The sequence below is a fragment of the Mauremys reevesii genome, linkage group 2, assembly GCF_016161935.1.
Source record: "Mauremys reevesii isolate NIE-2019 linkage group 2, ASM1616193v1, whole genome shotgun sequence".
NCBI classification, from domain to species: Eukaryota; Metazoa; Chordata; order Testudines; family Geoemydidae; genus Mauremys; species Mauremys reevesii.
The window spans coordinates 263,377,054-263,403,301 of NC_052624.1; the positions used below are offsets into that span (position 1 = coordinate 263,377,054).

At 40.3% G+C, this 26,248-nt stretch overlaps 1 protein-coding gene across 7 annotated transcripts in view; it reads right to left on the minus strand.

Moving 5' to 3' along the window:
- Positions 1-2,468: 2,468 nt before the first annotated feature.
- ENPP2 (ectonucleotide pyrophosphatase/phosphodiesterase 2) overlaps positions 2,469-26,248 on the minus strand; it is a 100,367-nt gene continuing 76,587 nt past the window's right edge. For all 7 annotated transcript variants that reach the window (XM_039522716.1, XM_039522717.1, XM_039522719.1 and 4 more), the window contains 13 exons: positions 26,069-26,194; positions 23,472-23,503; positions 22,542-22,669; positions 19,132-19,219; positions 18,906-18,993; positions 17,142-17,314; positions 16,780-16,828; positions 14,710-14,846; positions 14,050-14,185; positions 12,240-12,317; positions 8,826-8,958; positions 6,533-6,689; positions 2,469-3,071 (listed from right to left, as the gene is read on the minus strand). In XM_039522716.1, the coding sequence (XP_039378650.1) occupies positions 2,901-3,071; positions 6,533-6,689; positions 8,826-8,958; positions 12,240-12,317; positions 14,050-14,185; positions 14,710-14,846; positions 16,780-16,828; positions 17,142-17,314; positions 18,906-18,993; positions 19,132-19,219; positions 22,542-22,669; positions 23,472-23,503; positions 26,069-26,194 (1,496 nt within the window). In that variant the 3' untranslated portion in view covers positions 2,469-2,900. The remainder of the gene's footprint in view (positions 3,072-6,532; positions 6,690-8,825; positions 8,959-12,239; positions 12,318-14,049; positions 14,186-14,709; positions 14,847-16,779; positions 16,829-17,141; positions 17,315-18,905; positions 18,994-19,131; positions 19,220-22,541; positions 22,670-23,471; positions 23,504-26,068; positions 26,195-26,248) is intronic.

Sequence of the window (26,248 nt, forward strand, 5' to 3'; positions counted from 1 at the left end):
GCTGAGCTCCATAAGCCCCCCCCCCCCCATTTCATGTCTAAAGAAAAGATTCTGTACTCCCTGGACTATCATAGCAGCTGGAGGCTGCCTCCTCCTCATTTTATCTCGCTAAAAAGTCAGTGTTTCTTATTCCTGCATTCCTTATTACTTCATCACACAAATGGGGAGACACTGCCACAGTAGCCCAGGAGGGTTGGGGGAGGAGGGAAGCAACGGGTGGGGTTGTTGCAGGGGCACCCCCCTCGAATGGCATGCAGCTCATCATTTCTGCGGGATGTCTGGGGCTCTGACACAGAGCAGCTGTGCTCTATGGTTCTCTAGTACATTTGCCCCATATTCTAGGCAAAACAGGCTCCATGGTTGCCATGCTATGGCATCTGCCATGGAAATCCAGGGGGAAAAGGGCACAAAATGATTGTCTGCTGTTGCTTTCACGGAGGAAGGATTGGGTGACGACATTTACCCAAAATCACCCGCGACACTGTTTTTGCACCACTATGCATTGGGATCTCAACCCAGAATTCCAATGGGCGGGGGAGACTGCGGGAACTATGGGATAGCTACAGGATAACTACCCACAGTGCAATGCTCCAGAAATCGACGCTAGCCTCGGTACATGGACGCACACCACCGAATTAATGTGCTTAGCGTGGCCGCGTGCACTCAACTTTATACAATCTGTTTTAAAAAAACGGTTTCTGTAAAATCGGAATAATCCCATAGTGTAGACATACCCTGAAAGTCTTCCCTATTAAAATGCTAATGTTGTGTTCATTGATAAATTAAGATGACTTTGGCATCTGTATTAGAATACAGAAACCTGACTTGGATTATTGAAAAGTACTGAAAGTATTCTCTTCAGAAAAATCAATGGAAATATTAACCACAGGTTGTTTGAAAAACAATGGTTTCGGTTTATCCTCACACTTGCCTCCCAAGGTGCAGATTGCTACGATGAGGTCATAAAAATCTGACCACCCCCACCCCCAAACTCTCTCAAAACTGGCTATAATCAGCAGATTTGCACTAATCTGTATCTGCATATCCCTCACCCAAAGCCATCTATCCATCGTCAGTCCAAAACATGCTCCCTCTTTCCCCAACATGCTCAGCCATGCATTTGTGTGAGAGAAATATGGCAAGCCTCCACAGAGACTGAAATCCCACTCTACCCTGAAGAACAGCTTTCTAAGAACGGCAGCATGGGGTTCAGTCTGCATTGTTTACCATTAATCTCCAGTTCAGCTTTGCTCAAGCCACCCCCCTGTATTTGACTTGAACACCAATTGCCATCCACACAAGCTAAGCCCGGGTTTGTAGCTTAATCTGGATACTTCACATCTCATGTTCCAGACCAACAACAAGGGCTTAATTTGATTTTTCAGAGCTTCTGCTTACACCTGGGTGTATTACAGAGTCAACTCCATCGTTTTAGAATTGTGCTCCCAGTGACACCTGGGCAACCCCATTAACTGTATGTGGGTTTACACAGGTGTTATGAAGGCACGTTCTGCAGACTATGCAGTTGCACTGGTGTTGCCAACAGGTTTTACAGGCTAAATTAGGCAGTTACTGGTGATGATTTACGAGAAGGAAAGAATCCAGCTTGACTAAGCCCTGGGAGAGTTTGGGGTACTCGTCAATTAGAACAAATTTACTTGCAAAGTAAACAAATTGGATCTGGAAGTCAGAGACACATGATAAATAAGGGACCCAAGCTGCCATTTTGACAAAGCCCATTTTTAAAAGCAGAACCATAGTATAAGTGTGCAGAGTTTGAGGTACCATGCAGTTGTGTGCGCACAAAGTTGTGGTGGTTACCTTCCTTGCATAGTGAGAGCAGGAAGAGTGACCCCAAAACATCCTCCCCAAAATATATGGGGAAATTCTGCAGATCTTGGGTCATCTGCATGAAGAGCTAGGGGTCGTCCTCCATGATAATTGCTGGTTTTCTTTGGCACTGGAACTTCCACTGGACCCCTGCCTATCTCATCAACCTTCAGCACCTGGGTGAGGGGGCGGATGGACAAAGCAGGTTTCCATAGGAATAAATGCAGATGGAGACACCTTTAAAACGTATTGGTTTGCAGGGGGAAAAAAAGTGATGTTACCAAGAGTGGCTCCTTTTTTCATCCTCCCTCTGCCTGTGTTAAGAGAGGCATGGCCAGAGAGCACCAACATTACAGCATGTATATGGTGATCTTGTGTGTTTGGGGAAAGAGGGCTGATGATACCACTTGGGCTCCTCTCCCTACCCTCCACTGAAACTGGCCAGTATTGACTGCCTGGCCTACTACATATTATGTCCCACACACTTAGAATCAGAAAGGGGCCATAGTACCTTCAGACAACAGAACCACACTTGCAAGCATGACAAATTGGCTCAAGCTTTGTAAGTAAGAAAGCCTGAAGCATTCAGCGTCCAGTGACTCAAATATCCTCTGAAAGGAAAGCAAAGTAAGACATTAAAAAACTGAATGTGTGGTTTATTATATTTAAGATTCTTTTTGTCTAAAGGGTTTAAATATTTCTGTCACATAGTTAACAGTAAATTAATGTAATTTTACATGTTCAGTATTTTGATATACAGTACAGGACTACAAACGTGGCAAAGGAGCACTGGAAAATTAATATTTCCTCAATGCAAGTATCGATTCTGCAGCACCACTTAAAAACTGTGACTAAGGATGCAAGCTGCAGTATTACAAGCACACTAAAAAACCCATACCTACATTAAACATTAGAGAAACAAAACAACTGACACAAGGGCTTAATATTTAAGATTTGATACAGGATTAAAACACTAATTTTTAATGTCCTGGTTTCAAATTAATAAATATAAAAACAATATAAAAATATACACCAGTTGATAGAAGGATGCACTGAGTAAAATTAGAAAGTTAAATTTCACTTTCAAATGTATGCAGGTATGTCTTTAGGGAGAGAATTTCTGTGTAGCTTCGGCTGGTCTTTCGGAAGAAGTCCAAGCTAGTAATTTGTTCAATGTCACGCACTCGTGCGGTGTGCATCTTCAGGAGATCTTCAACCCACTTGGATTCTTCCTCTGAGCTCTGAAATGAAAACAACTGGATTTAGTTTTAGTGCAGAACCTATCCGATCTTTGAAAGGTTATTGTACCTTTCCTAATTAGTTATCTCCATCAGACATATGATCTTCACATGCTCTTCCATTCAAAGTCAATTAAATGATAAATAAACAACGCATGGAGGTATAGTTTTGGGTCAGGTCTCAATTTTAGGATTTGGATTCAAATGTGGCTAAAACTTCTTAGAAGAGTTGAAGTTACCTGGGAATGGCCCAATAGGTCAGGAGTCTTACAAGAACAGTTGTAGATCTCCTGGTGGGAGCAGATGATGGTGCTATTGGGAAATCTGTTGCTCACTCAATATTTCTGCCATTTTGTATCAAAATCTCACAAAAGCAGCTTGCAACTTTGGCACAATATTATCTAAACAAGTTCTAGCCGTGGTTAGGCTTTGAACCTTTATCTCAAACTTTAGCCCCAGCCTCATTCTGCTCTGACCAGTGTGTCCTCGCCTCATCTAGTAACAGTGCCACACTACTATTTTAATCTTCCATAAATCCACACTGTAAGAATAATAGTGAGAGCCATTCAGCAGCATCATCCTTCCATGTGACTAGCCCAACTTGCCCAAGACCAAGTTCTACATAAAAGTTTTTGGTTTCTGGTTTTGGTCCTGAGAATAATCTCTCCCTCATTAACTTGACGAAGTCCCCAAGTAAAAACAAACCTATGCCATTAAAAGCTAATGTCTAATCTCCATAGGAAACAATTAGAAGTGACCAAAAAATATCAGAGATACAAGAGGTGAGGTTTGTGGGTCACTCTGTGACAGCCAGTAAGTGAGGGAAGTGATTGTTTGCACAGCGTGGGAGTGAAGCACTGAATAAAGAGTTATAGAGTGTGGATCTAAAGTACATCTCTGTGACCCAGTGCCAGTCTGTTTTGATTTGCTGTATTTCTCAGAGACAAAAACTATTTCACCTTTAGCTCTATATGCCAATAGGAAACTGGCCAAAACAAGAAGTCTGTAAGACCAATCAAGATCTAGGGCCTTGGGGGAAGAGGTAGAGTGGGGGCGGGGCCTGGGATAAAGCCAGGGGCCACCCGCCCCCCCAGCACTTTGGAAAGTTGGTGCCTGTGTCTGCAACTCAGTTTCTCCATTGGTGAAATCGGACTACTACTACTACTGTATTTGTACATGGCTGCTGTGAGGTTTAATTCATTAAATGTTTGCAAGTCATCTTTCAGCCCCAGATAGAACCCAGATGTAAAAAAAAAGGAATGAACAATGGAAAAAGAGTGGCATTTTTCAAATCTCAGAAAAAAAAAGTTTTGGAGAGGTTAAGGATTGTTCTTCTTCTACCCCACACAGTTCACCTATCCCTACAGAATTGGAGGTCAGACACAGCCAGACACTCATTTGAATCAGCTGGAATACCATGGTGCAAGAACAGAGCTGATATGGCGATCTCAGGATCAGTGCCATTTTGCCCAATTACATTTTCAAGTTTAGAAGTGGTTTTTTGCCACGTGAAGATAGCGAACAGCCATCATTTACGTAGTGTTGTATATGCACACAACTAAATATATACAGCACTGTAAGCATAGGGAGCAAATGGTGCACAGCAGATACCAAGTCTGATTAATTTATATGCTAAAGGCATAAATAAATAAAATATATGGAGATATGTATATCTCATAGAACTGGAAGGGACCCTGAAAGGTCATCGAGTCCAGACCTCTGCCTTCACTAGCAGGATCAATTGGCTAAGCAGCAGTTCTGCAGAAAAGGACCCAGGGATTACAGTGGATGAGAAGCTGGATGACAGTCAGCAGCGTGCCCTTGTTGCCAAGAAGGCTAAAGGTATATTGGGCTGCATTAGTAGGAGCATTGCCAGCAGATCGAGGGAAGTGATTATTCCCCGCTATGCGGCACTGGTGAGGCCACATCTGGAGTATTGCATCACGTTTTGGGCCACCCACTACAGAAAGAATGTGGACAAATTAGAGAGTCCAACGGAGGGCAACAAAAATGATTAGGAGGCTGGGGCACATGACTTCTGAGGAGAGACTGAGGGAACTGAGCTTATTTAGTCTGCAGAAGAGGAGAGAGAGGGGATTTGATAGCAGCCTTCAATCACCTGAAGGGGGGTTCCAAAGAGGATGGAGCTCGGCTGTTCTCAGTGGTGGCAGATGACAGAACAAGAAACAATGGTCTCAAGTTACAGTGAGGGAGGTCTATTGGATATTAGGAAAAACTATTTCACCAGGAGGGTGGTGAAGCACTGGAATGGGTTACCTAGGGAGGTGGTGGAATCTCTTTCCTTAGGAGTTTTTAAGGCCTGGCTTGACAAAGCCCTGGCTGGGATGATTTAGTTGGGGTTGGTCCTTCTTTGAGCAGGGGGTTGGACTAGATGACCTCCTGAGGTCTCTTCCAACCCTATTCTTCTATGATTCTATAAAGATTTTGATTCAGGAAACAGACTCCTGGCAACCTATAGAGAAGAACCCATGAGGAAAGATTTCTCAGAGAGAAATTAAGTTTAGGCAGAAGTCCAAAAACAGTTGTCTAGGCTACTTGCAGGTCACACAGAATACAGTATTCCATTGCTTTGTTTTGTGCACTGGCTCGCCTGACGTTTGGACCACGTATAAACATTCAGATGTTAAAATTTAAAAGCCCCATACAGACTGGGGTCCATTGTACTTTACCAAGCTTCTGCCACTATAAACAGTCTTACCTCTGATCTAAAAGAGCAAGAGTCTTCTGGCCCCAAGAAAATGCAGGAACAGAACATGTAGAGCATCTCTTTGCTTCTGCAATCCCAGATAAACACAAAACCCCCAAATGGTGTTCTATTTTTAAGATGTAACTATATTGGTTGAGGCACCTGGAATGCCATGGCAGGCAGACACTATAAAGATGTGAAGATTTAACTCTAGCTGCATCTCACAATGGACACCCCCTCCCCTACCGAAACATCCAGTTGTCTGCTACCATGTAACACATTCTGGCCTGTATATTGAACTTTTCCTGCTGCGCAGCTCCAAGGTGACTTCATTAGGAGTTCTGCCATGTGTTATGACCTTATAAGTTATTTACTCTGCTGCCAAATCATTGCATCTCTATACTCCATGTAAGCATTTTCAGGTTTAACACAAAACATATTTTAGGGTTTGGTTTTTTCCTTATGATAGTGAGCAGTAACAGTTCCATACCTTTTGCTATGTCATGGCGGGGGGGGGGGGGGGGAGAAATTGCCCAGTGATTAGAATAGGGACCTTGGACTAGAGGCAGGAGTCCTGAGTTCTGTTCCAGCTCTGCCACCAACTCCTTGTCTGACTACAGGCAAGCCATTGTGGTTTAAGTTCTCATAAGTGTTCAATAATCATATTTTAAAAGGTCACTAAATGGGATTTTACCCATGGTTAGGTCTGTACATACTAGTTATGGAAACTAATGTAGCAGGGCCTATTTGAACTTACATTGCAGCTCTCATCATTGTCAGGCCGGTGGGGAAGTATGTATGAAAGAACGGATAGTGGCCCATCGCATTTATCAGCGGGCTGAGTGAAATCTAAACAGCTAGTTATGATGCTGTAGTAATGAGTTGGAACTGGAACTGAACTGCCTTCCACATACCTAGGAGGAAAACAAACACAAACATTTAGCAAAATCTGTTAGATGGACTCCCAGATAAGAGATTCCTTGTGCAGTGCTATTTGTATGTATCAGGGGAGTAGCCGTGTTAGTCTGGATCTGTAAAAGCAGCAAAGAGTCCTGTCACACCTTATAGACTAACAGACACTTGCATATTTTATCTGCCTCTGGAAATTTCCACTACATGCATCCGACGAAGTGGGTATTCACCCACGAAAGCTCATGCTCCATTACGTCTGTTAGTTTAAGGTGCCACTGGACCAGGGCCGGCTCCAGACCCCAGCGCGCCAAGCGCGTGCTTGGGGCGGCGTGCCGCGGGAGGGCGGCAGGCGGCTCCAGTAGACCTCCCGCAGGCATGCCTGCGGAGGGTCCGCTGGTCCCGCGGCTCCGGTGGACCCTCCGCAGGCACGTCTGCGGGAGGTCCACCGGAGCCACGGGACCGGCGACCGCCAGAGTGCCCACCGTGGCGTGCCGCCCTGCTTGGGGCAGCGCAATTCCTAGAGCCACCCCTGCACAGGACTCTTTGCTATTTGTATGTAGTGCTGTCAGAGTACTCATTTCCACCTTCACAGACAGGTGTCCTCTTCAGTTAGAATGTGGGTAAATGTAGGTAGAGAGATCACCAGGAGGCTCCAAGTTCTGCATAATTAAATACAGTTGAAACATTCTAAAATTAATTCCTACTTGTTGCCCAATAACCCTATTTACAGGGCTTCATTACAGACCAGGACCCAAGCAAAGAAAACAATTCCTCAACATTGGGGTCCAGAGTCTGGATTCTTGCTTCAGCCAGGAGAATTCCTTCAGCATATAGGAAATCTTCAAGTCAGCACAGCACCTCTGCGTCCATTTGCCCTTCTCTTTTCAGGCCCTGGAATGACGGGTGTGGCTAGAATGCCTCTGCACTCTGATTATTCCTGGAATGGCCTCACTGAAGTTGTCAGCCATTGATAAGTTATTCATAGATTTTATTGCCAAAAGGAGTCCATACAGACCACTCTGATGTGGTGGTGATAACAGGGCCCGCAGAGAGGTTTGATCTCTGCCATTCAAATTTCAGAGCTATGGTTTCTGGCTATCTGCAGACTCAGGCAAGCAAACAAGCTACACATTTACAAGATTTTCTTTGCAACCTTGAGGTCTCTACAAACTTTATGAATGCTGAGATTTTAATGTAATAACATGAGCCCAGGAGCTGGGGCTTTAGACATGGACCTATAATGGCAATGCCTTACTCTATCCCTGCTTCTACATAACAGACCATAAAATTTCACTCATTAATTCCCATATGAATTCCAATGGTATCTGACTGAACTGGATTATCCCTCTTAGAAAAAATATTCAAGTCTTTAGCTTGCTCTAATTTACAGTGGGAACTGCAGTGGTCCACAAAAGGTCCCAAAAATCTAGGGTCTACAAAGATGGCAAAACAGCCCACTTTACTCTCTCTCCTTCTCCCTAATCTATGGTGAGTGCAGCTCAGAAGTTGGCTCTAGAAGTTGACAGTATCTCTTGCTATAGTCACCATCATAAAATGAACCGAGCAGTTACTGTAGAGTTAGAGAGCACCATGATTCTAGAATATACCTTCTAATCAGGGATTTCAAGATTATTGGTAGGAAAGCATTGTTCAACGTGAATTAACAGAAAACGTGAGTATTTAACTCAATAGCCCTATTGTCCATTGCAAGCTATGCAAGCAGAACGTGCTCCACACTTACAAAGTAAAAGTATTGTAAAATACTGTAGTTAGTGAGGTTCCCATCAAAGTTGCCATCATGGGAAGGATGAACGAACGCTCTAGGTCAGAATATCAACTCTACAAGGTCAAGGTAGGGAATTCTCTGGTGATCAGTAGTTCCATTGTTGTTATCTAGAACGGAGCGAATTGCTTTTTTATCTCCCCCCCCCCCCCCACCCCATAAGGACATTTAGTACTGAGAATCCTTCCTTTAACAAGAAACTTATGCTTACCAGATCATAAACTAACCAGCAGTTTTATTGACTTCAAAGAAGTTAGCACCTTGTACCTCAAGCCCAAATACCAACTAATTAGGAAATACTGTATTTTTAGATAGCCATTAAGAACAGTTAATATATTTAAATATAAACTCTTACTGTTTTATCTTTTCTGGTGTGTCATGTAAACCATCATAGTCATAATCAAAGATTGGTCCACTTATGACATTTACTCCATTTCGTTCAGTTGCATACCTCTTCACCAAAACCCTTTGAAAATAATTCCATACCTCTGTGCGAAGACACAAGATTACCTTTAGTGAGCAAAACAGTGCTTAGATAGGAGTTTCTAGATATGCTTTATGTGCAAGGATAAAAATCCAAACCGTTCTCATTCATATTATGCATGCAGCTATCAGAGGCATTATTGTAGAATCAGAATCGTAGGACTGGAAGAGACCTTGAGAGGTCATATAGTCCAGTCCCCTGCACACATGGCAGAACAAAGTAGTATTTAGACCAGAGGTAGTCAGTAGGTGGACCAGAGCCAAATTCAAACCACCAGATGCTTTTGAATGGACCCCAAAATCTATTTACTTCTCATCATTATCGTTAGTTTCTTCTTATTATTTTCTCTGAAGTTTGGACCTTGGACTATACCTTGACCAAGAAATGTGGACTTTGACCACTCTTCCTGCAATTTAAGCCACTGCTTCTTGTTCTAGCCTCAGAAATTGAGAACAATTTTTCCCCCCTTCTCCTTTTGACAACATTTTATGCAGTTGAAAACTGTTGTCCCCACTCAATCGTCTCTTCTCCAAACTAAACAAACCTAGTTTTTTCAGTCTTCCCTCAGAGGTCATGTTTTCTAGACCTTTAATAATTTTTTTCCTCTTCTCTGGACTTTCTCCAATTTGTCCACATCTTTCCTGAAATGCCCAGAACTGGACACAATACTTCAGCTGAGGCCTAATCAACGCGGAGTGGAGCGGAAGAATTACTTCTTGTGTCTTACTTACAAGATTCCTGCTAATAGATGCCAGAATGATGTTTGCTGTTTTTGCAATGGTGTTACACTATTCACGCATAGTTAGCTTGTGATCCGCTATGACCCCTGGATCCCTTTCCGCAGTACTCCTTCCTAGGCAGTCATTTCCCATGTTGTATGTGTGCAACTGATTTTTCCTTACTCTGTGGAGACCTTTGCATTTATCCCTATTGAATTTCATCCTATTTACTTCACACCATTTCTCCAGTTTGTGCAAATCATTTTGAATTTTAATCCTATCCTCCCAAGAACTTGCAACTCCTCCCAGCTTGGTATCGTCCGCAAACTTTATAAGTGTATTCCCTATGTCATTATCTAAATCACTGATGAAGATATTGAACAGAACTAGACCCAGAACTGAACCCTGCAGAACCCCAATTGATATTCCCCCCCTTCCAGCTTGACTGTGAACCACCAATAACTACTCTCTGGGAACAGTTTCCCAACCAGTTATGCACCCACCTTACAGTAGCTCCATCTAGGTTGCAATTCCCTAGTTTGTTTATGAGAAAAACATGCGAGACAGTATCAAGTCTTACTACAGATTTATTGTAGCTTCACTGAGGTTTTATCTACACTATACAGCTTTTAGCCACATGGCTGTGTCACCACAGCAATGCCACTAAAAGTCATGCCGTGTAGTTGCTGTTTGTCGGCTCTCCTACTGACAAAAAACTTCCGCCCCCAATAAGCGACTTTTGAGTTGTCGGCAGGAAAGCACTCCTGTGGACAACGCGCTATTCACAGTGGCGCTTGGTGCGGCAAAACTTTTGTCTTTGGGGATGGGGGGGGAGAGAATTAACACCTCTGAAAGACAAAAGTTTTGTTGATCAATTGCCAGTGTAGACATAGCCTCTGTTTCTCTAGATCAGGGATACTCAGACTGAGGCTGTGTCCCCTGCAGCTCTTTGCAGCACATGATATTACAACACTGTGTGATTTAACTATTAACCCGTATAAGTCATTAACCAATCAGGATGCTTTCACTATGTTGTTAACCAATTGTAGTTGATAAAATAATAATACTGTGGCTCTTCTGGGTAATGTTGATCACTAATTTGGCTCGTGAACCACTGAGTCCGAGTATCACTGCTCTAGATGAAGCCTGCTAGATTTCTTTGTGCTTTATTAATTTATTTTCTAATGAGTGACAAAGGAAATGCACAGTACCATTCAAAGGCTGGCATTGCAATAGACCTTATACAGAAAGCTTGCTGTTCCTTCTGTAGCAGTAGAAATGAATATTCTCACACACACTTTTAATGTCCTTGGCTCTTTGTAAGCACAAAGTCTCAGTGCTACTTTGATTAATTGAATAGCAAAACCGCTAATCTCTAAGGAAGGTCAAATCTAAAAGAGCATGAAAGGCACATTCCTTTCCGTGAGGTTCCCTCAGATATTAATAATCTAATTTCTGAACTAGGTGGACTCTGCAATGACTTAGTTATATTGTAACATCTGACGGAAGAGCAGTGTCTTCTGAAGGATGTAGATAGATTCTCATAATGGACAATCTATCAATACTCCTCCTCCATTAACCTATACGCATCTTCATTTATAAAAGATGGGACACACACAGAACTCCCAAATCTATTTCAAAAGTAAAAGAAAGGAACTAACCGCAAGTGTATGTAACTAAAGCACATTGTAATGTTTGCAACTGATGTCCTGCTCACTCAGACATCCTCCATTTTCCCCAGTTATAAATTTTAAAATCCTCTGTACAGGGACCTTCTCCCTCTATACAGCACATGCATACTTCAAGTACTACAGAAATCATGACTACCATCAACCCCTCCATTGGTGAACTCTGAGTTGTTGGGGACTCCAACATCAAGCTGTCATTCTTTTTTTTTATGATATCACAGTATGAGCAATTTATGGTTGTTTGGTCCTATGATTATGTTCCTGGAAACAGCATTTTTATAAATCATGACTTGAGAGTGGGTAATCAGTAATGATTTTCCACTGTTTGATCAGGTAACTGTCATTCTGCCACCTTTGCTCAAGCTCCTTACGTATATCACCACTTGTTTCTACCCACAGGCTTGCTAACACTCTCCTTTGGTTTGAAAAGCATCCCAGAGTTTTGAGGTTTAGCCAAACCTCTCTGGTCTAGAATTTGGGTTGGAAATCTCACAAGAGCTACTTCTTGAGCCTCTTGCAAGACTTTCTGCTTCCAGCCAAGCCAGAAATGCCACCAGAATAGTCTGATAGTTTGCTACCGCCCACCAAAACTAGGAAGCAAAGCGGCACACAAAGGAAAGAAAAGTTAATGGGTTTCAGTTAGATTTAGTTCAGTTCACTTTTTGTTCACATGCATTTAGCCCCATCCGTGATAAATCCATTTGGCCCACCTGTATTCCTATACATGTATTCAGAGAGGCCAGCTGAAAGTTATCCAATAAACCTCTAAATCACTTCATTCCATCATTCAGCAGCCGCACCATTTTTGAAAGATATCTGTACCAGTTAGCTAAGTAGTGCATGGAATCGGCTGTAACCGACAAGAGTATCATACTTACTTTTGAAGGCAGGATACATTGGAATGATATTTGTTATTAGAAAGGCATCATATTTAGCTTCTGCAGAGGAACTTAGTTCTGAAAGTCATAGAACAAGATGTGTTAACATTGAAGTTCCTAGTAGAAATCTCAGACTCAAGTAAAACAAATTAAACAATTGCAGGCAGTAATCAAAAGAAAGATTATCTTCTAAATGAGACTCTGGATTAAACTAAACAATTTCTTGTTACTTTACATGACAGATGGACTGAGAACAGAGGGTTTTTGTCCTTGTTTCAATCTTCCACCAGCTAAATTTGTTTCCTATTTTTGTACATTCTCAGGAGGTGTGATAATTGTGCTGTATTGTTTTGCAACTTTTTTTTTTTTAAAAAGGCTCACACTTCCAAAGCAGAATAGAGTCTGTTCAGAAAAATCAAGAAATGATCCATCTCTCTACTGCCGTTAGTTCTGTAACATACATACTCCTTTTAAAAACCATTTCAACCCTTCCTTTAATAAGTCAGAGGGGAGGAAGTCATCCCCCAAGGCTGCAACCGTCTGCTCAGACATTCATTCTGACTGGCATATCCATCCATTCCCCAGAGACTGAAGAAGTGGTAAGCAAGTCAACCAATAGAGCCTAAGATAATCATTTGTACAACATACATGAAAAATTCTTGCTCTCTCTTTACACACAGACAGACAGAAATCCAGTCGCATTAAGTTTTCAGACTAAACAATTTTGTTTGTGACATGTACTAATAGTTTATTAAGTCTTATGACAAGACAGTAGCTGTATTTCTCTAGGATTTTGAATTGAAGACTGCTGGCCAGATGCTCAGCTGGCGTATATTGGCATAGGTACATTGACTTAAAGAGGAGTAATGCCAAATTTTGCCAGCTGAGGCTCTCTCCCTTCATCATTACTGCATACACAATAAATACCAGATTTCAAACTATTCAACCAGTATTTGATGGCACAAAATGTCTCTTTTGCGATCATCTTTTCATATCCATGGATTTTAAGTTCAGAAGGGATCACTGATCTATGGCCTGGGTTAGGCATAAGGTCAGCTTATAGAATTCCAGCCTGTAATTTCTACATCAAGCTCAGTTACTTTTATTTGAGTTACAGCACTTCTTAGAAAGACATCCAGATTTGACTTGAAGATTGAGAGAGATGGAAATAGCTGCCATATTGGTAAGCTATTCTAGTTGTTAAATATTTATATCTTATTTCCAGTTTTGAATTTGTCAAGTTTCAAATTTAACTTTCAACCACTGAGGTCTTGTTTTGTCTTTGACTGCTAGACAAAAGAGTCCTCCACCATTTACAGACATCATCTTTCCATGTAAGTACTTCTGGACTGATCAAATCATTCTTTTTGATAATAAACAGATTGACTGACTAGATGAATGGATATTTGAGTTACTGAACTTTTCAGAAGCAAAGAGAGACAACTGAAATTCATACACTAGTCAAAATCATGTACAATTTAAACAGAGTTACATTTAGCTGATACTGGCACCTATAGAGACTAACAGAGGGATTCTTTTTGCTCTCTACAGAACCTCTGATATTTAGCTGATAACAGTTCCATTGGGTTACTGCGGTCTCTCCACAAGAAAAAAAACTAGTAATACTGAGGCTATCAAATCTCTCTTCTGGACACTTAAAAACCCTCAACCCCTACAGACCTTGTGCCTTTTTTCCTAGGAAAACATTTCCATAACAGACAAGAGGAAGTTCAAAAATCTCTAGGGAACCAAAAGTAGCTGCATACAGAATATCTCCTTTATATTCTACAGACATCCTATTTAAACTTACGAGGAGGAAAAAGGAATCCATAAGTCATTTGTTTATCTGCTCTGTAGGCTGAACAGCTCTGACTGTTTCCTGGAGAAATGCGCAGATCAGGCCTCACACAGTTAGACAGATGCTCAGGGACACCAGATACCTCCGCCTGCATTGAAAGGCATACATGGAATCAACTGTAAATATCATTCCAGGAAAAGAAGTCAAGAACAAGAGTGTGTGACTTGTTTAGGCCTAACATCAATGAAGAATGTTATGTGAAGCATAATGATTTCAAATAATCAACAGGTAAGATGAAGGATCTTCTATAATATAAAATATATCCATCAACCTTTATAGTAAAAACCTGTTCCTTGAGACAGAGTCTACTTCAGCAATCTAGTAGTAGGAATTCCCATTGGAAACAACTTGATAAACTAGCTGATTAAACTAGACATTCTGTTACAGAAAAACAAATCCTGGGTTAAGTGTTTAAAAAACAACCACCACCACCACAGCAGCATATGGTCCTTAAAATTTCACTTTTCATGGAGAGTGGAAGTGCTCTTTATAATGGAAATCTACGTTATTCCAAGCAGGAAATTTCCTGAAGGAAAGGAAATTTTAAGACTCCAGAAATACAGGTAGCAGTGATCTTGTATGTCATTTTTTGAAAGCAAAGATAAATCTGACCTGTTTTGAAATAGTGTACGATGTCCAGAGAGGCATCAGGAATGTTTCACTGTAACCACTTTCAAAGTCTTGGTGGTGTAAGATATTGTACTTGGTACGATAAAGCACTGCAGGACGTCCGTACAGGAGGTGTTTCTCTAGAAATTGGAGGAAGTTACATTAAATTATATGGAATAGCAAAGAAGAAAAACCCCAGCCAGAATCAATGTGTCCAACACATGCCCATTTAAAAGGCAAATCCCCTGTGTAGCACCCAGTCTAAATAACTGAGATGACTGCTACAGAAATACAGGAGTTTAGACTTAAAAGGATAAAAAGGAGAGAAATTCTTCCCATCCCATCCACCCCCCAAACACAGAATGGCAGTGGAACTGCTCAGATTCCAAATAGCCATGGGGGAGGGTGACCAGACAGCAAGTGTGAAAAATTGGGACAGGGGTGGGGAGGTAATAGGAACCCATATTTTAAAAAAAAAAAAAAAAAAAAAGCACCAAATATCAGGACTGTCCCTATAAAAATCAGGACATCTGGTCACCCTAGCCTTGGGGTGGGTGGCTCAGCAGAGGAACTACCAGACCTGCAGCTCCATTCTGGTTTGCTCACATGCAAGTAGCCCCCCAAGACGCTGGGCTCCCCTGCATACAGAACCATGCCTCCTCCAGATAGCAGTGATGAAACGTGACAAGATGAAACGTGACAAGAATGTCAATTTCAGCCAGCAGCTATGAGTCCAGGGAGCCTATTCCTTTTTGGAAACCGCCTGCATCAGTATTTCTGAAGCAATTTTTTGGGAAGAGGGAGACGGATTTGCAGTTTGTGAGAAATTACAAAAATCTTGGTTTTGTTCGGATTTAGAATAAAACCAAATTAAGAAATGTCAACATGTCTTGCAAACCAGAAATCCTTCATTTTGGCCAGCTCTAGCTTAGAATAAGTGTGATTCAAGTGTTCCATGTTGGATTAACAAATATAGACAACTTAAATATGATGATTGAAATTGACATAGGTGCTACAGTAGCCAATTTCTGAAGACATGTACAAGAACAAATGTATTCATAGTATACCAAGAAAAAAAACTGATAAAATGTTGAAAAAAAAAAAAAGTTATAGCCAAAGCAAGATCAAGGTTTCAGGATGCCTGCAAGTACAGTGGTACTTGTTTGCTGTTACCATTCCTTGGTACAGAATGAAATATTCCTTCACTAATTAGCAGAAACTGGTTTAAGACAACGTTGTAATAGCATGCCTCCCATGCACCACTGTTAGATTCTATAGTGAAAAGAAAAATTTAATTCTGTTTTTGATGTGGACATTGGTTTAGTGACAGGCATAACAGCAGAATTACAGGTAGTTAAAAATGCCAGACCTAAATTTCATCTGGTGCCTTATGCTTTATGATGATAACCTATAGAAAAGCAATTAAACTTGCAGAAGCAGGGAATAATTTTACCTGTAAAGAATTACCTGCACAATTGTTTGTATTACTAGAATTAAGGAAAGGGAAAGATTTATGAAAGCTATACCAAAGAAAAAAAATTGACCGCAAATGCCTGACTGGAGGTAGCTCAGGATCCAATTGCAAAAAAGCCACAAAATTTGCTAAAGTAGCTGGGAAAAGTTTACAAAGCTTGGTCCAGCTCAAGCTAACACACATGGCTAATGGAATTTTAGCAAGATTCTAAAAGGAAATTGGACATTTATATTGATAAGAATATTCAGAGCTATTCTAGTTAATGCTAAAACATTTGGCAAGGAATACAAAACAATATGCTTCACCATTTGAGCCCATCTCTATTAAGGATTAGGATACAATTATCCTACATCTGTCTAACATGGAGTTTCTTGCATCTTCTTCTGACCACTATCAGAAACAGGATGCTGGGCTAATGAACTTTAGGTCTGATTTAGTAACTGCCAGATTACACTTCAAAAATCTACACAGAGACAATACAAGTGCATGAGTTTACTGTATTTTATAAATTCCCATTACTTTGAATGTTGGTTGATTTTAAATGTAGTAAACCACCACTGAAAACGAAGAAAATAAATGTTTAACCACCATGTCCTTACCTTCTGTTCCTTTGACATGAAAGCGCTTATTGAGTTCATCCAACTTGTTCTTTATAAAAAAAATTTTTTAAAAGAGTAAAAAAGAAGATTAGCAGCTGAACCATAAGAGCATTCTCTGACATCTCATATTCACTATTTATTTAGCAAAGTAATACTAGCACTCTAACACCCTTATTGTGAAGGACACATTACACTAAATATTCCAAAGGGTATGAAAGACTCTTAACGGCATGAAGGATCAAAGGGATACTTAAACGTTAGAGCCTCCTTCTCTTAAAGTGAGAACATGCAATATCCCCCTAACCTGCAGTACAAGACAATTATCCTTAATGACACCAGTATGAATAAATCCATGAGTCTACCTTGTCATCACATGTACAGCCCAAATCAAATTCAGATGCAGAAAATGCAGCTACAGGATAGAGCGGCCTTGCAACTTCATCTGGCATGGTGGGTTTAAATGCATTGCTCCTCAGCAAGTGATTTAAACTTCCATGGGTTCCATTATTAGGAGCGGGCTTTAATCCAAGCAGATCTGACAAGACATCAAACACAGAAGCAGGGTTCTAAAACTGTAACGGTCCTACATCATATACATCAGTACACAGTGCCCATTTCCTAGATGGCTAGAAACAAGACACCAGCTACTTTATACCCATGAAGTTACTTTTAATTTAACCAAAGAACTGTGCTAAGCCTTTGTCCACATCAGAGAAACTGTTTTGCAATTAGACAGTGTTGGAAATTCCCATGATAGGAACAATAAGATTTAGTATTATAGCTAGGTGGAGAAACTACTACTACTAAACGTTTTTATTACTGCAACTCCTAGGGCACATTTACATGGCAGGTGGGGAGGGGCAGGGAAAACACCCGCAGCAGCGAGTCTCAGAGCCCAGGTCAACTGACTCAGGCACATGGGACCCACACTAAGGGGCTAAGAACACTCACCCAGGGAGGTGGGAGGGGTCAGAGCCCAAGGGGGGGGGGGGGGAAATCTACATTGCTATATTTAGCCCCATCGGGCCAGCCCTGCAAGCCCAAGTCAGTTGATCAGACGTGCTGCCATGGGGTAGGGGCATTGGGGGTTGCAGAGTAGATGTACCCCTAGAGTCTCCAATGAGGATCAATGCCTTAGAGGGCAAACCTGCAGCATGCTCGGTTAAACCTGACAGTGCTATCAGTCTTAAAAAATACTAAAATTCAAACTGATATGCAGCATTTAACATCCCCACTAAAACATTTTCTTTGGAATCTTTCATCCAGGATTTCCTGGTACTGTACAAACATTAAATAAGCCACCTAACACCACTGACAGACAGGAAAGTTCAATATTGCACACATTTGGAGAAGAGTGAACAGACACAATGAGCTGTTATTGTGATTTGCACAAAAGGCACATCATGTTAATGACGATAGTTCTGTTCCAGTGTGATCTCTCGACTGGTTCATATCTGAAAGGAAGCGTTGTCTACTGGTTAAAGCAGGAGACAAAGTAAAAAATGATCTTGGTTCTATTTCCAACTCTGCTATTGACTTCTGAGACCTCAAGACCAATTAGCCTCCTCATCTATAAATGGGAATAATTATTAAACACATGTTTATAAATTAATATCTGCAGCTTCTTTTGAAATCCTCAGGTGGAAAGTTTTACTGAAAAAGGAAATGTACATTAAAGACAGGATCATAAAAATTATATTCATGCAGTGCCATATCTAGCTTCTCTACTTCATTGCTGCAGTAAGAGTTCTGAAAACAATTATCGCCAACAAGAGGCACAGCAGTGGCAAAATAACGCCTGTGCTGCCACGCATGAGATGCGGGGGCAGAAGCTCTCTCTGGACACAAGTCTAGCTCCCAGGGCTAATGGGGAATGGACATACTAGATTGTAGCCCTCTATATTTGATATCCGAGGAGCTGCCAGCAGAAACACAATGTGAATGCACTCCAATTGTTGGAGCAGAACAAACATAGGCCTCTGTGCATTCTGTCCTTCCATCCAAAGGGCAAGTGACAGTGCAGTGCTGGGGAGAAGGCAGTAGCCCAGAACATAAGCATCAGTTGTGCCTACACCAACCTCTGAAAGCTTTGTTGGCAAAAGTAGTTTAGAAATGGAGTAGCTTACCACACATAATGTTGTAAAGTTCAATATTTTCAAATGGAGGTACTTTGGTCTTGTGCTTGAATGTGGGACCATAGCCTACAAAGACAGTCTTCAAAGAAGAGAGAGAAACATGGTAGAAGTAGTAGTTTGCTTTAACTCTTAAAAAAAAAATTTCAAGACTTCAAGTTTCTCCCTCCAACACACACACCCAATTACCCTCGCAAAAAGGTTAGTTTGCTGCTTATACCTGCATACTATTGATCTTGTTGTCATATCCATGATCACCATGGAAGAAGCATTTTCCTGATAGTTTCTTATAAACATCCATGGATTTCCTACATTGAAATGTAAAATCATAAGAATTATTGCTGACCTGACAATGTAGTTTTAGAAGATTAAAATTTAGGCTGCAATTTTCAAAAGGAGTTGAAAGGAGGTAGAGCCTAAGTCCCTTTGAATGTCATGGGGATTTAGGCACCTAACTTCTACAGGTTCCTTTGAAAATTCCAGCCTTAAACACACAAAAACAGTGAAGTCATTTCTCAATTATACAGAAACTTTGCCCTAAACTATTCTAGAGCAGTTCACAAACTACAATTATCCCCAACACCAGAGTGGATACACCAGCAGGACACACTACTTGGGACAAGAAGTGAATACCATACCCAAATGAAACTCTAGGGGGAAGTTAGGTAGGCAGTTCTCCCAAGAGGACAAAAGGGGTTATAATTTTGAAATATATTAAAATGTTAAATGGGAGTCCATTTCTCTTTCCCAATGATGCTCCCTCAGCATTAAATATATTCCACCAAGGAAGCAATGGATTTGGACAAGCACATTACTCTCATTACTCCCATTACTCTCAAAAGTCTTAAAATACTGAGCAAAATTCAGTTTTAATAGGTGTATTGTGACATCAGTTCTTAACAAAAATCCCCATTGACAACTATGAGTGTTTCTGCTTAAATGGATGGTGCAATATAACTTAATATTATGCCATTATTAAGAGAATGAAAAACTTGAGACATCATCTGCCTGGGATGTACTTGAAAAGAAACCAATGCATATAGAATAACGAACATCAGCTATTGTTAGCCTTGGATAACTTGCCATTCCCAGGTAGAAGCCCTTCCCCACTGGGGACACCTACAGATTGAAGCTGTTTAGGATCATGTTGCCCTAAATCAGTAGCATTCTAACAGATGCTTCTCAGAAAGTCAGAAAGCACCTTTTTAATAAATTACAGTGCTATTGAGTCCTTTTCACCTGCTTACTCTTTCACTTTGTGGTAGGCAAAGGAGAAACAGACCTGGAGAGAAAATGGGAGAAACTCAGAAGGAAGAGAAACATATGAAGAAAGTAAGTGGTAATCATAGAAATATAATGACTAGCTTTGTTACACACTAAGATTTATATATCAGAGGGGTAGCCGTGTTAGTCTGGATCTGTAAAAGCAGCGAAGAGTCTTGTGGCACCTTATAGACTAACATGCATCCGACGAAGTGGGTATTCAGCCACGAAAGGTCATGCTCCAAAACGTCTGTTAGTCTATAAGGTGCCACAAGACTCTTTGCTGCTTTTACTAAGATTTATGAGTAGCACATCACAGGGGCTGCCATCCTAAAAGTCAGCTTGTATACCCATTAGACGATGTTCTCTCAAAGATTTGGCTTTTATCCTCAAAACTGGAAGTGAAGTAATCAGACCTGTAACTATTACAGAAATCGTCTTTTCCTGGCTATAAACATGAATTACAGTTACATTAACAGAAGAGAAGGGTGCACACATTAAAAGGTAATAGTAGCAAATAATGCAGCCAAAGGAAGTTTGAACTGAGATGAAAAGGAAAAAAATCTTGAGTAAAATATTCCTATTACCTCTCTTCCTCATCCCATAGGTAGAGCTGTTTGGGAATCACCTTTTTTTTTTTTTTGGTCGGGGGGGGCGTGGTGGTGGTCAGAAAATGATGATTGGTCTAAGCCAGTGGTTCCCAAACTTTAACAACCTGTGAACCCCTTTCACTAAAATGTCAAGTCTCACGAACCCCCTCCTAAAAATGAATATTTCCAGGGATTTTCTCCTTTACCTGAGTATAAATTAGAAAAGCAGTGATCTTGGAAATATAAAATTTGTTCTTATGACATGCTTATTACACACACTTATTAATTATTTATCATTACGGTATTTTTATTACATTATGAAGACGGCAACACTTCCAAGATCTCACTTTCGTAGCTTGTATCACTTTGAATAAGCCTGTTATAAGACAAGGCTCCTATGTTTCATCAAGGAGTATCAGATGTGAAACAGCATGAAGGTATTTAAGAAGCCAACTCAGTGTTCTTCCTACACAAGCTTTCAGATCTTGAGCAGTCCAGGCAAACAACGCATGTTACAACAAAACTTAAAAACTTGTTTATAATAATTTAAAAAACAATACTAGCTGCCTATTTAATTTTAAAAACAGCAAAAAATATCCACCTCCCTTTCCTATAAGGAGTCTTGCAGTTTAAATCTCCTCTTTGTGATAGATATGCTTTATTTGATCTGCTTAGCTCTTGGAAGTCCAGGGGCTCCGGGCTGCTGCCCCCCTGGGGTTCCGATGGAGAGCTCTGATGGCCATTAGGGATTTTTTTCCTGAGAACTCCCTGTAACATTTCACAAACCCCAGTTTGGGAGCCATTGGTCTAAACCAAAACTTTTTGTGGGACATACCAGTTTTGACAAACAGCTTTTGTTAGGAAAGGTTTCACAGGTCAAAACCAGACAGACACATTGACCCCAGAATAGCCAAGAGCCTAGTGGTTATGGCACTCAGCTGGGAGTGGAAGACTCAGGTTCAAGTCCCTAGTCTGAATCATGAAAAACCTGGAAAGGAGAAAATAGAAAATAGGAAAAATTCTATACTCCAAGTTTTGCAGAACAGGAAAACTGCCTCCTGTCTAGCCCTACATATATCAAGAAAAATTGTTAAAATGGTAAGCCTAAAACCAGAATGTAATTCTTTGACATTTGAGAACCATCATCAGAAATTGTAGAAAGAAGACTTATCTTGCCTACTGGAATTACATCCAGTCTGAAAAGGCAACTGGGATTTCCCATTCACTGCTTTAGTAGAAAGATCTTTGCATAAATACAGGAAGATTAGCACAGGTGTCAAAGACACTTATTAGACAGACAAGGTGGGTATCCTGGGACCGACACAGCTACAACTATACTGCATGCAAAGACACTTATGACACTCTGTTTGACTAGCAGCAACATATTCAAAAGAGAACTACCAATTCTTAAAGTCCATCGCAAGAGATGCCAAGAACATAAATCTGTCCTGTTCTCTACCAAAACAATACACTGACTCAGCTTTATGAATAAAGGACTAGCTGTACTCGATTTAATACATCATTTTATCAACAGATCAAAAAAGATATTTTAAACACAAAAAAATGCTGACAGTAGAAAAGATGCCTCCTCTTCTATTGTCTTTGAAAGCAAAGTAATGGTATAAACTGCCTGCCTCTCTAAATAGGATTATTTTTTTGCCTGGCTAATTGCTAAATAGCTTAAGAATATTCAAAACTGCCAGTAACTAAGCTAGAGAAGGCAGAAGAGACCAAAAAGAAAAAAAAAAAACCACCACCACCACCACACACAGTTTACCTTGCCACATGCCATCTTCTGTCCACCAGTAAATGAATATCCTCAATTCTTCTGTTGTAAGCATAGTGCAAACGCTTAGGAAGGTGCTGTTTCAAATAAGGTTTAAAGTGCTGGTCTGGCTTTCTACACTGAAAGACAATTGTAAGAAGCTATATTGTTTCAAGTCATCATCACTAGTGTGGCTTCAACCACACAATCTGCTTGATTTCAGAGTTCAAGGTTAGGTATAGTAGACATACATTCCAGATCTTGCACAACAGTCTAAAGGACCATATTTGTATCAGTGCACTATTAATACAATGCTTTCCTAAGGACAGGTGAGTTTTGAATTATGTTCTATGCACATCTGACACCTCTGTTCTTGCCACAGAGTGTTTTTGCAAAGCTCCCCTGCATTTTCCTCAGTGATATGCAAAATGGTTCATATCTGACCAAAGCTTAATTTCAGAAGACTCCTGAATACTGAATAGATAGCCTTTCCAAAAATGTATTTAAAGCAGTTTGGCCTCTACATTAGATAAATCAGTATATATTTAATGGGAAATTCATAAAAACAAGGTTAAGGTTGAGGGATATCAAATGGATTTTTACTGCATCTTCCAAGTACTACTAAAATGTTTACTCATAAAAAGGTTACTTTCCATTTCTGAAGGAAGGAATAAATCGGCTCAATTCAGGGACTCAAGACCATCAGGGACATTCTGGCTGTGTACTACCCAAAAGGGTTATAAAAGCTACTACAGCAGCAAACAGTGGAACTCATGACAAACATTAATCCCTACTCATGAAGGGCCCTATTTATCTCTATATCTTCAGTCTAATGGTGGTTTTCTGACTAAAGAGTGAGCAGGGAATGCTGAATAAATCCCCAAATTAACATGTGAAATGAACAATATGTAGATAGATAATATGCCAGTGATAAATACTTACTGTGAGGTTGGCAACAATTACTTTAGGGTCATCTGTTAAAAGAGACAGACATAAAACAGTCATTTGTTTTACAAGGTAAGCACTCTCTTTTCAGGAGTCCGGGCTCCTTTTAAAAGCTATCCCATCTTAGCAAAATGTATTAGCTGATGTGCAATAATACACCTTTAATGTGCCTTTCCTTAATTACCCAACATTTTTATAGCAACATTGATCAGTGTTTTTAGTTTCAGGTCCAAAGTATAATAGTCATAGAAATAAAAATTTTAAACTAACGTCTTGAAAATCATCTATCTAATCTAACAAAGTAAGCAGTCATATCTGAGAATTTGCAAAAGCTTTCTGTAAGAGTGTTTAAGTGCAAGAATAAGCATCTTTATAAGCAATAATTAATAAGAAAGCTGTGGTTCTTTTGGCTGCTTTAACATTACACACAGCTGAATAAGTCACTAAATGAAATAACTGAAAAAAAATTCTGGGCAAGCCTTGGGACTTTACTCTATGTAAGCTGTACTACCACTTGGACAACCCACATTAAATTCTCAGTCTCACTGCTTCCAGGGCCAGCAAACAGCATTTCTCAGACCCCGGAGGAGAAAACAGAGTTGGAAGAAAATGAAGAACCTTGTCTCTCAACCGTATTATTTTGGCTGCTTAAGGCATGATACTGATTGGCTTTGAAATGAGTCACATTCAGTCTCAGGTACAATTCACAGGCACATCTATTTCAAAGATGCGAGAATGAAGGTAGTATTAAGGCATGAAATAGTGGAGGAGGGAGAAAGTAGTTAGGTAATTTGCCATTTAAAGTTTTGTTCCAAGTCCTTGGAAAGTGCCTATTTGTTTTGTGTTTGAATTGTTCATTTATAAGCAATTACAAACATTCAGGAAGAAGAGTATAGAAAGAGACCCATAGAGGAGATGAATGCATTTGAAGGGAGGGATAGCTCAGTGGTTTGAGCATTGGCCTGTTAAATCCAGGGTTGTGAGTTCAATCCTTGAGGGGCCACTTAGGGATCTAGGGCAAAAAATCAGTACTTGGTCATGCTAGTGCAGGCAGGGGGCTGGACTTGATGACTGTCCCTTCCAGTTCTAGGAGATAAATAAATAATAATTGGAGATATACCTATTTTTATTATTTAAGTGAGGGTAAAAAACAAAAAACAAAACACAGAGGCATTGTGCCAGGGATTAGCGAGGACAACCGATCTTCTCTTTGGAAGTTCTCACCATGCCCCAATCAAAGGAAAAAACTTGCTCAACATCAGGGAAATTGAAAGAATGATTTTCCTCATGCTATTTCACTTCTCTTTGCACAACAGTAAAATATGGTGGGTCTAATTATCATAGAATCATAGGGTTGGAAGGGACCTCAGGAGGTCATCTAGTCCAACCCCCTGCTCAAAGCAGGACCAAACCCAACTAAATCATCCCAGCCAGAGCTTTGTCAAGCCTGACCTTAAAAACCTCTAAGGAAGGAGATTCCACTACCTCCCTAGGTAACCCAAGCAGGACCTAGTACTGATTTTTTGCCCCAGATCCCTAAGTGGCCCCTCAAGGATTGAACTCACAACCCTGGGTTTAACAGGCCAATGCTCAAACCACTGAGCTATTCCTCCCTCCAAATAATCTGTAGAACTTTAACATGGTAGTGCCTGATCCCACTTCTAGTGAAAACTGCAGCAAAATTCACTGGAGTCAATGAAGGGACAAAAAGTTCTCAGTGGAAGATACACAAAAATATTCACTCATATAGGAGATAATAGGCATGGGAAGACCTTTAAAAAAAAATTGTAACTGGAAGTTTACTAATAGTTTAGGGAGAATCTGCAAAGAAAGAATTTAGTCTTTATGGTAGTCCACCAAAATCACAACATTGTTTATTTTTGAGTGTACTGTAAAATACTTGCATCTTATGACGTGAATAAATTCATTTTTATGCTCTAAAAAGCTCAAGATACACATCAGTGAAACACTGGTATTTGAAAACAGATCTTTACCCATGTCCCTTAGACAAACATCAGAATACATTTGTTCATAGTTAAACCTTTAATCTAGGTACTGATTTTAACACATATCCATTGGCTCTGATGTACTTTTGGATTTTGTAATCTTGAAATATCTCAATCTGGTCTTTGCACAACCAAATACATCTTCAAGAAAATTATCCCCAGAATGTTTCAAATGGTCTCATAACTTAGCACTCCAAGCAACTTAAAAGCATGCTGCAAATAACCCAGATTTTTCATATACTATCACTGAGCCCCATTTGCTCAAATTCACACTTCACAGTTTTCTCTTACTCACATTCTGCCTTAGCTGTGCATGGCTGCCAAATATCTAACACTGGTTTTTGGCCACAAGAATTGGAAAACTAATGGATTCATAATTAATACTACCGCTTGACCAGTCAATAGGCCCTAGTCAATAGACTATATTTAATAATAATTTAAAAATTCTCACTTAACATCCAATTCTGCAAGGTGATGAACCCCTTCAAGTCTCACGATCATTGATAATGGGACAACTTGTCTGGATATGTGCTACTCTACCTTAGTTAGAGTTGCAGAATCTTGGCCTCAGGATAGTAATCAACTTACATTTCAGATTATTATTAGATCGAGGGCGAATGCGTCCTAAAGACCCAGGCACCAATACGATATCTTCTACATTAGTCAGATAGTTACTCAAAAATTCAGTTCTTTCACAAGTGGTGTCCTCCATTCCTGTGGAAAGGAAATAAACCTCCTTTAATAGAGAATTATATCGTGAAACAAGCT